General features: G+C 36.3%; 1 protein-coding gene across 4 annotated transcripts in view; it reads right to left on the bottom strand.

Moving 5' to 3' along the window:
- Nucleotides 1-13,598, bottom strand: part of pawr (PRKC, apoptosis, WT1, regulator) — a 69,050-nt gene that overhangs the window by 20,013 nt on the left and 35,439 nt on the right. For all 4 annotated transcript variants that reach the window (XM_084111495.1, XM_084111494.1, XM_084111496.1 and 1 more), the window contains exon 2: nucleotides 8,093-8,221. In XM_084111495.1, the coding sequence (XP_083967621.1) occupies nucleotides 8,093-8,221 (129 nt within the window). The remainder of the gene's footprint in view (nucleotides 1-8,092; nucleotides 8,222-13,598) is intronic.

The following is a 13,598-nucleotide window of genomic DNA, read 5'->3' as shown; positions in this document are numbered from 1 at the left end:
AATAATTCTCAATAGTGTTCACAGTATCAACCCAATATCATTCTTTCTCAAATATCTCATTCATTATTATTTTTATTATCCGTGTTTAAATGCATGATAATTTTTTTATGCACAATGTTTACATTTTACTTATCATTCCTCTTATCACCTCACAGCCTCTCGAAATTTTGTTTGGCTGAAGCAATATGTCAACAATCTAAATCCATACCACCACAATATTACTATCTCTGTAAACCCACAAAGCAAAAATAGGGGGAAATATTCATTTTTAACGAAAAAAAAAAAAAAAAAAACACTTTAGAATCAAAAGCCTTTTTGAACGTTCTTGCTTTTAATGCAGGTGGTTGGTGGCCTGTCTTTGTTGAGAAATTAAATATTCAAGCAAAACCTGCACTTTTGAACTTATTTCTGCACTCATTTTTCAGGCCCCATACTTCCAATCACCTGATATATAAACACCACTTTTCATGAGCTTATCATCAAAATCAAGTTCCATCCTACATTGTTATTATATTTTCACTCAGAAATACATATTATAGAAGTAAAATTGCTTGTGAACACTTGCCTTATATGCGTCCTTATGACTTTAAAGAGCATAATGGTGATTTGGTGAAAAAGAGATTGAGAGAAAGTGCTAAATTATTTAATGTAACTACTGTTTGCATTGCTGGAACCCTTAACCTTAAAAAATATAGACATTTTGGTCATCAGAGCCCAAAGAAACAGAACAGAAAGTGTATAAGCATGAAGACAGAGAGTGTGTGGGAAACCGAGATGGAAAAAGCAAATATATTCATTGTATTCAGCCCAGTTTCTCTTCTGCTAAATTGCATATTGCTTAAAAAGGAATTCATAGCTGTTTGCGATCTGACGGGCTTTGTGATTTTGACACCCAATTTAAAAAGGTAAGATCTCAGAAGTCCAGTGTAAAAAAGTCCAGCACAGACCTGCTCTGGCATTCTGGAGCTGTGCTTATGTGCCCTAAATCTTTCCTGCTTTATGCGATAAACATTTAAATCCTGCCAGAGAAAAGCAGCAATGCCTGTCGTCCATACACTATTCATATTTACCCATATAGGCTTCGTAAGATTAAATACGAATGCTGAAAGCCTCGAGCTTGCCATGCAAAAAACCAAAGGGTGAGAATTTCAGCTGTTGGGCAGCAATTTAAAGGAAACTGCATTCAATCACACTATGTAAATTCTGCTTTTCTCCATAACCTTTTTAGCAGGCGCTTTTGTCAGGTGAAAATTACACTGCCACGATCTCAGCTCTCTTAATGTTGGGGGTCACTGAGTGACGCATGGGAAATCCCTCCCAGCACATCCAATGTCTTCACACTAGAAGTGCTAATTAAAAATGTAAATCAGCACTAACACTTTAAAACTCAGAATTAACCCCATATTGTCACGCAAGAGCTGTATTAAACCCTAATGAGTTGTATATTTAAAGGTATTTTCATATGTTCTAATATCCTTTATATTGTCAAGCAAGGACGTTGTCTCAAACCCTAGTGAGTTTCCCACACTTTCACCATTTGATTTGATTGTTCAAATGCACCTATGATACTCTCTTACAATTACAGGCAGGTCAAACGTTTCAATCCAGCATCCAAATGTGCCCATGTTGGCCAAAATTTTACATGATTGTGCCTATGAAACTTAGCATTTTTGGTCATTTAGAGATTATGCACATACAAAATTGTTTGGCATAATTGGCATGTTTGAATATTTGAGTGTAGCATTGATGCATAGGCAGCATTGCAGGCATTGGTAAATGTGGCTGTGATACCTAGATAGTGTTTTGAACATCACACTAAAAATGCTGTCTAGGTAGATAGCTCACTAGGTTCTTGAGACAAATCTGAATCATTCTGAACCTTTTTGGCCATTGATAGGTAGGGAACACGCTAGGTTTTGAGGCCCAACTTCAAAATATCATACAGCACAGTTGAATTTTCCAGCAATGCATTAGAGACCCTGGCGCCACACTGGTGCGAGATGATCCTGTGGAATGTACCGTACGGTTCTGCGAGTTCTAGCGGTTCTCCGGTATCGGAGTATGTTTTCCTTGTATGGCAAAAGAGAAAAAAGGTAAAGCGTGCCTTAAGCAGAAGCAGATGGAGGCCTTGAGTTGATCAGGACTTGATTAGAGAGAGAAGAGGCAAAGTAACACACATGCACACACACACAGCACCAGAAGGGAAATGCTTGTCCCAGCATAAAAATATCAAGGAATTATACTCATAAAGCTACAATCTTTTAATTTACTGCATCCCTAAATAACCAGCGGCCTTGAACAGACTGTACAGAGAATATTCAGAGACACATCATGTGCATCCAACACTGTAATGGGTGAACATGACAGCTGTAAGGCATCGTACTAATGTTGTAGAAAGCTTGTAGATTGTGACCATGTCTAGTGGGAGGTCAGAGAGAAGAGAAATATGACGTGGAATTCCACAAAAGCCATTCCAAGCAACTGATAAATGCAGCAGGAAAAAAGCAGCACATTTTTGAGAAGCACTATCCTCGCATCTCTGAAGGGATGCGTAAATCTGCCATCTGCTCTAGCTATGGTGCCTATAAAAATAAAATAAAAACAGGGACATAATGTTACCTTTGTCATTTCTCATAAAATAAGGGATTTTCTGGATGCTGCTGTAATTATGCAATACCACACAAGCAATTGTGCTTCGTCTGTAGGCACAGGGGCTCAGAGTACTGACATTCACTACAACAACACAACTGACCCTATGGGAGTGATTACTTAAAGCTACAATATGTAAGATTTTTGTAATCAAATATCCTAAAATCACTTGCACAGTGTGATATATTTCCTGCAGTTGTGTACTTACAATATCCCAAAAGTTCCCAAAGATTTTTAATTTAAGAGAAATTCCAATTTTAATAAATGGCTCGTCCATGTTAACTTGTCGCCTGTCAATGACGTAATATCCGCGTTATCCCTGGTTTCCGCTCGTACTGCCATAGTAACCATGGCGACAGACGTGGACAACTGCGTTACGTCTAGCGGCACGCTCACGCTGTTGTTGTTTCGGTCAAACATTATGGACCATGGCAAGCAGACTTTGGGACAAAAGGAGAACTAAAACGAGGATCAATATCAGCGTGGTGTTTTCGAGATGCCGAAAGCTCCACGTCCGCGACTAACTTCAACTTGATAGAGACACCTCTCATGCATGTACTTTATTAGACAGGTGAGCAAATGTACATAAAACTAATCAATGTTATATAGCTCAACATGATGAAGAATAACATTCTATGAACACAGAATAACATAACTTTCAACACACTCAAATGCAGTTTAGTGTGATAGTGTAGACCAAGTGTAACAGTGCTGCGTTACCTCACAAGTTTAATTCGTCAAATAAACTGGCCTGTGTGAGTATTAATTCAGCACTTGCATGTAGTTCGGTAGAATGAAATGTCCTTATTCCATTATATCCGCGGGACTCGCGTTTGGCACTGATATCTGTCTCTCATTAGCAATCGCGACCTGCTTCATACCACAGTCATGTTAAAAACATCAATGTATTCACTCATCCATAAACATTATTAGATCCATCAGCATGACGGCAAGTTCCATAATTCCGCTTATGCATCATCAACATATGCCTTTGTTATTGTAAGAGGTTAGCGACCCCTAGCAGCGGAAAAAAAATACATATTGTAGCTTTAAACATGCCCACTGCTTTTCAAGGGCGGACCACTCCTTTGAACGTCAAACAAAATGACATCGCCACATTTGCAAGTCGGCTCACTCGCTCGCTGATGTACCTGATGGTTTTAGAAAAAGCTTAAACGCAGTAACTTCAAATGCAGCATATCATCATGCAAAAAAATTAAAAGCACAAGCTTTTGAATCAGGTTATGTTGAAACAATATAATAGTAGAAGACAAGAAAATAATGAAATTACAAGTGGAAACTTATACAAATGTCAAGAAGTTATATAGTTGACAAAAACTAACGTTAACAGAAAGGAAAAATGTGTAACCTACACTATCTGCAGATGCAAATAGGGTTAATAATAATCTTTTTTTGTGTGTGTGTGTTTTTATCAAAATAAAGTTAACTTTGGCCGCATGTATGTATGTAGCCTTGTATTTAATGGAGAAAACAAATCATGGAAGTGTAAAATGAACAATGGTCAATGTCAAAGACGAGCACTATTTAAATAAATTATTGTTTTGCTGATGTTTTGCTTTTGGATAATCATTCATATTTTGCAAGTTGGAGATCACTGGCTGGTATGGGAAAAATAACAAACAAAACTCCATTCACTAGGCTCTCTGGACGCCTAGTATCCGACTTACATGTTCTGTAACAACACCTTTGTACCCTAATTATAACGGTAATAATAATTCTGGTAAAAATATTATGTATTTGGGATGTCAGTCATTTATTTGTCGTAAGGTCAATTATGGGTGGCAGGTCAAAGCTATTTACTATGAAGGACTAAAAATGACAGAACGAAAAATAAATAAATAAAAGTAGAAATAAATAAATAAATGCAGAAATAATAGTGAAAATAAATACATTTTGGTATTATAAATGGCTATTTCTGTATTTTTACATGTATTTATTTATTTATTTATGCATTTTTATATGTATTTATTTATGTATTTATACATTTATTTATATATTTATGTATTTATATATTTATTTATTTATATATTTATATATGTATTTATTTATACATTTATTTATTCCTACATTTATTTATTTCTGTATTTCCACATTTCTACATTTATTTATTTCTGTATTTCCACATTTCTACATTTATTTATTTCTGTATTTCCACATTTCTACATTTATTTTTCCCTGCGCATGTATGCTAATTGACCAATGGCTAACCACGCCCCCTCAACTCACTCGGAAACAGTCAACATTCGGTAACAGGCGCTATGGCAGCTGTCACAGTAGGAGACATTTCACAGGAGTCAATTGATGATTTTTTGGAGACAGAAAGATTATATATCATCTCGATGTCACCAAAAGGGCCTTAAATATGCATTGGAGGGTTATAATAATAATTTTATAGTTGAGAAGGTCGATAAGCTTCAGCTCCAGAACAAAGATTTACAGTTCACAGTGTAAACGTTATAGTTTGGTGCTATTTCGCTTCAAACGCTCGCTTTATACGCGCGTCCTATTCGCTTTGGATTCAAAATGTTCAAGCGTCGAACTAGACGCGGATACGCGCGAATTTGACGCTCTATTCGCGTTTGGTGTGAGCGCAGAATAATGAACAGGCTGCGATGTCAAGATTGCATTGCTGGAATGTGTGTGTGTGTGTTTGTGTGTGTGTGTGTCTGTGTGTGTGTGTGTGTCAGAGAGCGGGCGCGATCGAACAGTGGAAACATAAAAACATACTCCATTTTGTTCATACACGACATAATTAAAACTGCAAAGTGTTTAGCCTACTTATATTTGTGTAAAACACAACATTGTGCTTTTGTCAAACTGTAACCTACAACTGTCACCCAACCAAAATCACACACACACGCTGTTTAAAGCCAAAATGACAAGAAAAAACATAAAAACGAATGAAAACTGATAACCGCAATGCATTGCAATGGACGAGGAAGCAGAGAATGTCCGAGTGTATTGGGTTAGCTATGCGTACTGTGATTGGCTCATCGCGTTTGGGGGCGTGGCTTAGCCATTGGTCAATTAGCATACATGCGCAGGGAAAAATAAATGTAGAAATGTGGAAATACAGAAATAAATAAATGTAGAAATGTGGAAATACAGAAATAAATAAATGTAGAAATGTGGAAATACAGAAATAAATAAATGTAGGAATAAATAAATGTATAAATAAATACATATATAAATATATAAATAAATAAATATATAAATACATAAATATATAAATAAATGTATAAATACATAAATAAATACATATAGAAATGCATAAATAAATAAATTAATACATGTAAAAATACAGAAATAGCCGTTTATATTACCAAAATGTATTTATTTTCACTATTATTTCTGCATTTATTTATTTATTTCTACTTTTATTTATTTATTTATTTATTTTTCGTTCTGTCATTTTTAGTCCTTCATAATTTGCAAGTACACTGTAAAATCTATACAAAATCTCTTTTATTTAGCATGTCACTCTTGGCCAATCAAATTAGAGGACGAGAACTGACTATTGTATAATATCCTACATACAAAGTGAACCGTGTCCGATACAACAGAGGCCAACATCTGGAGAACTGTGGGTTGGCGTACACTGTTGAACATGACCAGGATCACCAGAAACACATGTAACTACTCGCATTCTCACAGCGCTGGCAGTAGTTTCTTTATTTAAACATAATTATGAATCTAACTAAAGCACATTTCAATGGCTTTTCAGAGAAGCACTTTTCACAATGCCTTCAGTCACAAACAATTGCTCGCTAAAAGTCCTTTCAAATTTTGCAATAATAGGTTTGAAATTCTAACTGAATATACAGTAGCAATCCTTTACAGGGAAAAGTAATGCAAGATGATATGCACCCAGACACACAATGCCAATGTGATTACGGTTCAGAAATCTCGAGATAATAGATTCCTTTATGCATTCAGCAACCTGAAGCTACATGGAATCAACCACCCAACAGGAGGAAATTAGATATAACACAACAATGCGTAATTTAGAAAACTATGTAATCAATTTCCCAGAGCTCTGCTGATGGCAGACTGACAGTTAGCCATCCCCATCCTTTAGTGAGCCACTAAAATGACAAATGCAGGCCGAATTTTCAGTGAATGATGGCTTGAAGTTTGGTCTTTTCCTCACTAAAAGCCATCATTACACGTCATAAGATTTGGAATAAAATGCACCAGTTCTATGGGCTACTTTTATGATGCTTTTTTCACCCCCTGGTCACTATATAGGCCCATTTAATGGGAAAAAAGCAGCATGAATTTTTTTTTAAACATCTCATTTTGTGTTTGGCCATACAAATTTATAACAATGAGGGTGATTAAATGACTGAAAAATACATTATGCACAAAAAGCTGATGTACATTAGTAATTAATGTATATTGTAAATGTAATAATGTTAAAATTCATTAACATGTTTTTTTTTTTTCAAAATCAAAATTCAAGAGAAAAAAATCTTAAATATTACTAAAGGTCTTAATTTCTTATATATAGCCTACACACACTATTCAAAAGTTTTGGATCTGTACGATTTCTCTTATACGAAATATTATTACAATTTCAAATAATTATTTTCTATGCTAATATATTTGTAAGTGTAATTTATTCATGCGATGTCAAAGCTGAATTTTCAGCATCATTACTCCAGTTTTCAGTGTCACATGATCCTTCAGAAATCATACTAATATGATAATTTGGAGCTTAAGAAACATTTATTATTATCAGTGCTGAAAACGGTTGTGCTGCTTAATATTTTTGTGGAAACTATAATACAATTTTTTCAATTCTTTGATTATAAAAAAGAACAACATTTACTTAAAATACTTTTTTAAATAAATGCCCACTGTCAAAAAATCTTACTGAAAAGTAGTGTATATATTATAATAATTAATGTGTTTTATCTTTTAATGTTTTTCAAAAAAATTCAAGGGAAAAAAATATATTGATATGTATTCATTGTTACTATAGTAAATCTACACTGCCTTTTTTGTGAGAGGTATTTTAATACTGTGTTGTGTTTTATTTCTCTTTACTTAGGAAATGTAATTTTGTTAGGCACTTTTTGTGGCCTTCGCTCACCCCTGAAGTTCGGTTTTAAAACACTAAAATAAAAAATATGATGCCGTTGTTATCCTGTTCGTCACGTTTCCTCTCTAGACAGGTCGTAACACAAGGTAAATAGAAGACAAACCTCTGTCATGTCTAGTGTCAAGAGATATTATCTCTTCTCATAATGTGGCTTGAGGCTCCATGAGCTTGGGCTGTTCTGCTTTCTGTTTGTCACTTGATTGTGTTTGTTTCTTTGGTCAACACTGCCTCTGTAAGGCAGAACGGTGACGGCACTCCAAACACCCTCTAGAGGCAGGACTATCCTCTGACATTCCTAAAACGGTCACACACTCTCACCTGTATCGAGTGGGCCTCTCCGGGGTCAGAGATCAGCGCCTCGTTCTGGACCGTGTTGTGCTGTGTAAGACTTTCGTCCGTCTTCCCCTCCTTCTCTTCTCCGTCATCATCATCAAGCTCATCCAAGCTCTGCAGAGAAAATGTCAGGCTCAGTCAGTTTGGTTTGTTCAGATTGTTTGGGATTTGTGGATTATTTTCACATGACGAGAGAGTCTAATTGTGTTCAACACACACACACACACACACACACACACACACACACACACACACACACACAGACACACACAAACACAAACAAACAGACACAGGAAGTGTACCCAACAGCCTTTGTGGTATGAGTCTAGGGGATTTTTGGAAAATGGAATGTCCCATTGCACACTGGAGAGAAAGTTTTGCATATCTTAAAACAGACAGACTTTAAAACATGTCAATAAACATGGTAATTTTGAGAATACTAACAATCTGAGCTATTTATGAATGATAACGCCCACCGCCATATGTGACCAAAGTGACAGAGAGAGAGAAACCGGTTCTCTGGCTGCATGTAAAAACCAGTCTTTCCAGTTCACGAAGGAGGAGGAAGAGTGAAGGTGGAGCACAGCACAGGACTAAGAGGCTAAAAATAGCCTTACAAAACTAAACTGGAATGTAATAATTTGCACATGCTTTCCGGCCAGCCGGTTTTATCAACACTTCCTGGGGATGGGCCAAATCTGAAACCACTCATAGGCATTAGCATACACAAATGAATACACAAACTATGACTTAGACACACACTCACACACACACACTTTCCCACTCCCCAGGGATCAGTAAACACACTTCATCAGCCCCCGCTGCACCCTTAAAGAGGTCACTTCTGCACTCCGCTGCCCGTTAGCCAAAATCAGGCATTTCCCTGCCTAATGACAATCATTTATGTCAATTAAGACAGCTTAGAAACTTGAGGGCAAATTAGTGTCACAACAGTAAAATGACTATAAAGAGATTTTCAAAGGAAGCCATTATTGTACAAATACTGTCTGTAACTATACAAACACTCACACTAAATGACCTTTTGAAAACAGTAAAAAAGAAAACAGACCTTTAAACACTGTAGAGATAATCTATTTAGGGTCTAGCTTGAAACTGCCAGTTTATAGAGTTTTATTATCACTCAGGAAGTGTAGAAAGGCACTCATTTAAAGAGGTCAAGTCAGAAGAAATACATTTTTTTCTTTTCTTTTGGAAAAAGATTATTATTAACAATGTGCCTGGCCATTGAAAAAGGGCCATTTACATATTCTTAAAGGTATAGCAGCAAAAAAAAAAAAAAAAGAGAGAGAGCTATTTTATCCTAAGGGTCAGGAAGAGGTGAAAAGGTTCATAAATTGTTTTTGTGCAAATATTTGAATAGAAATAAAATATAAAACACAAAAATGTATATGAAATATAAAAAAATTATAAATTATTTAAAATTATATAAATATATAAAAGTTTGTAATAATAATAATTATGAAGAACATTGCATAAGGCTGAACAGGGACACGGAGGGTCTGTGGCTCCACAGAAGAGGGTCTGGAGATCAAGTGGTGGAAAAACAGAAAACAAATGCTGCAAATTCCTTGCCCTTCCTGTTTATAAAGCAAATGAGAAACTAATTTCGCTTGACATAAACGTACATGTATTTACTCGAGTAAACAGGTTAGATCATTAAACCTTTAACCTCTGTGTGTTTGCCGTGAGGGAGAGGGGCTTCATTTAAAACACTCCATCTGTGCTCATCCTCTGCTTTATTAGGAATGCATGTGCGAGTGGAAATTTTGTCTCTCGCCTCCTGAAAAAAAAAAGATCCCCGATCTATCATGTTAATACCCCTTTCCTGGCAGAGGGAATGCACAACATGTCTGCCTCAGAACTGCAGCCTATCCCACCATCTTAACTCTCAGACTACAATACTCCACTTGCACTTTTTTATTTTTTTTTTGTGGATGGAAAAGAGGGGAGCCCTAAATTTAATCAGACAGCCAAAGCTGATCTACATGAAACTATGTATAATGTATATTTCCTCAAATATATCATAGGATCTTTTACATTCCTAATGACTCAACAATATGCACAATTACAAGAGATTGTGCTTTGCTTCTTTATAAAATGGTTTCTACATAATATAAAACAAATAATAATATGATTTTCAAGTTGAGATCATCTACATGCTAGTGAACAAAAAAAAAAAATGGACTTAGAAAATATGCACATTTAAAATGTTATATTTTATAAATGTATAATATTTCTCTTTTGGGAAAACAATCTAAAATGAATAATGTCTCATCTTATGTATTTTAGCGCCACTGGAACACTGTATTGACCAATCAACAAACATAATAATGCATTTTTATAACTTGCATATTATACACTACTTTTCTGCGTATTATTTAATCTACTTAATTCATTTCGTTTTGTGCATGATGATTACATTTTGGAACTCTCTTTAAAATATTCAACAAGAAAAGTGAGAAAACCTTACAAAGCTCTGTGTGTGTGTTTGTGTGTTTTGACTGGTGTTATATTCAGGCCAGTTATGCAGTAGATTAATGGAGAGTCGAGCTGAGGGGCTCTGGATGCTCTTCCCTCCTAATGTCCTCGGCAGACTGGATTTAATGACTGTGGATTAATCAAGTATTGCATGCCCTGGCTACACAGGTTCATTAGGATGATGTATTACACCCATGGAAGGTGAAAAGTGTGTGTTTGAGTGTGTGCGCGCCGAAGTCAGCTGTCCTTTAATCATCACAAATCCACAGTCTCGTGGAGTGACTTAATGACTTAACCCAAAATCCCAAGATTATTCCGGGCACAGCTAAAAGCCATTTTATTTCATAAGCGCATACATTAGAATCAAATTTGGAGGGCTGTGGAGACATGTTTGGTTTAAGTGTCAAATACAGTTATGAGTATTAGTATTTCCTTCCACATTAGTACAACACAAACCGATATGGGAAGTGATAATGGTGATTCCTTGATAGCCACTCTGTTTCAACCTGAGGCACCTCATAAGTACAATCATAAGATTTGGAATCTTCTACAAAGTAATTTCTTTCGAAAAACAACAACAACGTATTGACTGCAAACCTTTGGACGGTAGCATATATAGTATATAGCTTTCGCATCAGGAGCATGCTTACAAAGCCAAATGCTGCCTACTGAGGCCAAAAGATCCACCTGCAAATGTTGCGCAAGTATTTGAATGAGATTTGTGATGGCAACCTTGCCTATCTCTCTCCTGCACCGGACAAGAGATTAACCTCACCTGGTGAACACATTTTAACGGCTTAGTCGAGTGCTCAAAATTGTGCACGCACGCACAACTGCCTGGGAGAATAGGAGGACACGTTCTCTGGTTATTAAATTTAATCATAAATAATTTTCTGCCGGCCCAGCGCCCATGGGCAGCACAGCTCACCATATTTTTACATATTATATACACACAAAAGCATGATGTGAGTTTCTCATTGAACTGAAGTGTCTGTGCAGGTTGTCTGTTCCCCAAAGAAATAGTTATTTTCATTTCATTTTAACACAGAGATTGTAGGGAAAGAGGTGTGAAACATTTAGAATGGGGACTTTTGCTACACTTTGATTTGAAGGCACAAGGCGAAACTTTAACAGATATCAATTCAGGCGGCTTACGAAAGCTGAAAAATTCTGCCTCCGCAGGGAGCGTACGGAGGTAGGAAGGCAATAATGCACGTACAAATCCAATGATCGTGCTACATCCTGTCTACTGAGATACCTTCATCTGATCGTTTTTTGAAGGCAGCACAGATGTGTCCATTGCTGCCTATGATATCCCACTATTCCTCTGCTTGTGTTTCAGTGACGGTTGAACTGAAGGACAAAAATGGCATCTAAAAGTTGTGTTTCGTAGTCAGTTTGTGGGTAAATGTAGGTTTTTTTGCTAAATTTTTTCAACTTTTCCCTTAATTTCTAGCAAGAAACTAGTACGGTAATGAAATATTCGCTTGGTTATCATCAAAGCTCTCTGGAAAAGGAAGTGTGTCCAAAATTGGGAGGTACCTTAAAAAGCAAATGCTTCCAGATAAGTCAAAGCTTTTGGACACAGCCTATGTGTTTAAGATAAACATATTTAAAACATATTTAAAGTAATAGCTCATCCGATAATTAAGATTCCATCATCATATATTCTAATGTTGTTCCAAACCCACTTTTTTAGCCTGTTTGTCACACAAAACTATTCAGGGCTTTAGAGAACAATAAACCTCTCAAGCCATATGGAATTTTTATGTAGATTTATTGTCTTTCTGTCTGTCCTACTTCTTTTATATTTATTAGGCATTTTTTAAACACAAGCAGAACGAATTGTATGCAAACCCTTCATAAATATGTCTGCTCAGAATCAGTTCAATTGGACAATTAACGCATGAACTGAAATTGAACAGAAATTGTTGTTGAAAAAGACCAGTGTAAACATATATGCACTGTCTAGAATTGTATGTGTTCTGTTTTAGTTCATTTCTGGCTGAACTATTCCATTAAGCTTCTATGAGTGAACATCTTCATTAGAGGTACTTAGAGTTTAGGATATTTTTAAAGCTGCTGAAGACCTCAGCCTCGGTAAGTTATTGCCAAGACATTTTGTTTTAATAAGTCACCACAAAGACAAATCTTCACCTCATGACTTGCGTGTGGTCAAACCGCACAGTGTGTACTCAGTAAGAGCATTCCATCCAACAGCGATTCAAGCATGTATAACCCAAACCCACATTTGATAACACACACGGCGGGATTGACTCCATCAGTCAGACTTAAAAATAATAAAAACAATAGGAGGAGGACACTGTCAGGACATCAGACTTAATCCACTGCTTGGTCCATGCCAGTTCTGAGAGAGCCGACAAGCTGTTTTTGAACATTCCAGGAGAGTTGCTTTTAGTGCAACCACAACGGTCCGCAGGGTGTATTATGAGGTTTTGAAGGAATGTTTGTGAGAGCTTAGAAAGCATTCACAGCTTTTCACCGTCTCTCCTAAAATGGTAGCCTTTTTTTCCTGAAACAACATACTTCCAGCAAAGCACTGAAGCCTTTCCTGGTTAGTCCATAAATCTTGTTTCTGAGAGAATTGTGAGCAGATTTTCAGTCTGTAAAGTTATTTCCGACTTAAGCTCAGTCTAGCCACCTCTATGTTTAGTGTGTGTCATTAAATCACACATTTATTTCACATACGGTCCCAGTACGTTAGGTCTGAAGACGTGAATTAAAGGATTAGTTCTCCAAAGCACAAAAAATATAAATAATTTACTCACCCTTGTGTAATTTCAAATGTGATTTTTTTTTCCTTTGGAACAAGAAGTGTATTATGTTCATACAATGTAGGTCAGTGGGGTCCCCATGTTGTTTCGGACCCCATTAACTTCAAAATATAATGCAAAATATGTTTGCATTGTTTTTAATGTTCATGTTCCAAAGAACAGAAAAAAGACTCCAACCTTTTTTGCACCACGGACCG

This window comes from Abramis brama (genome assembly GCF_963993115.1).
Source record: "Abramis brama genome assembly, chromosome: 4".
NCBI classification, from domain to species: Eukaryota; Metazoa; Chordata; class Actinopteri; order Cypriniformes; family Leuciscidae; genus Abramis; species Abramis brama.
The sequence above is the reverse complement of the archived record's forward strand: the minus strand, read 5'-3'. Positions and strand labels throughout refer to the sequence as shown.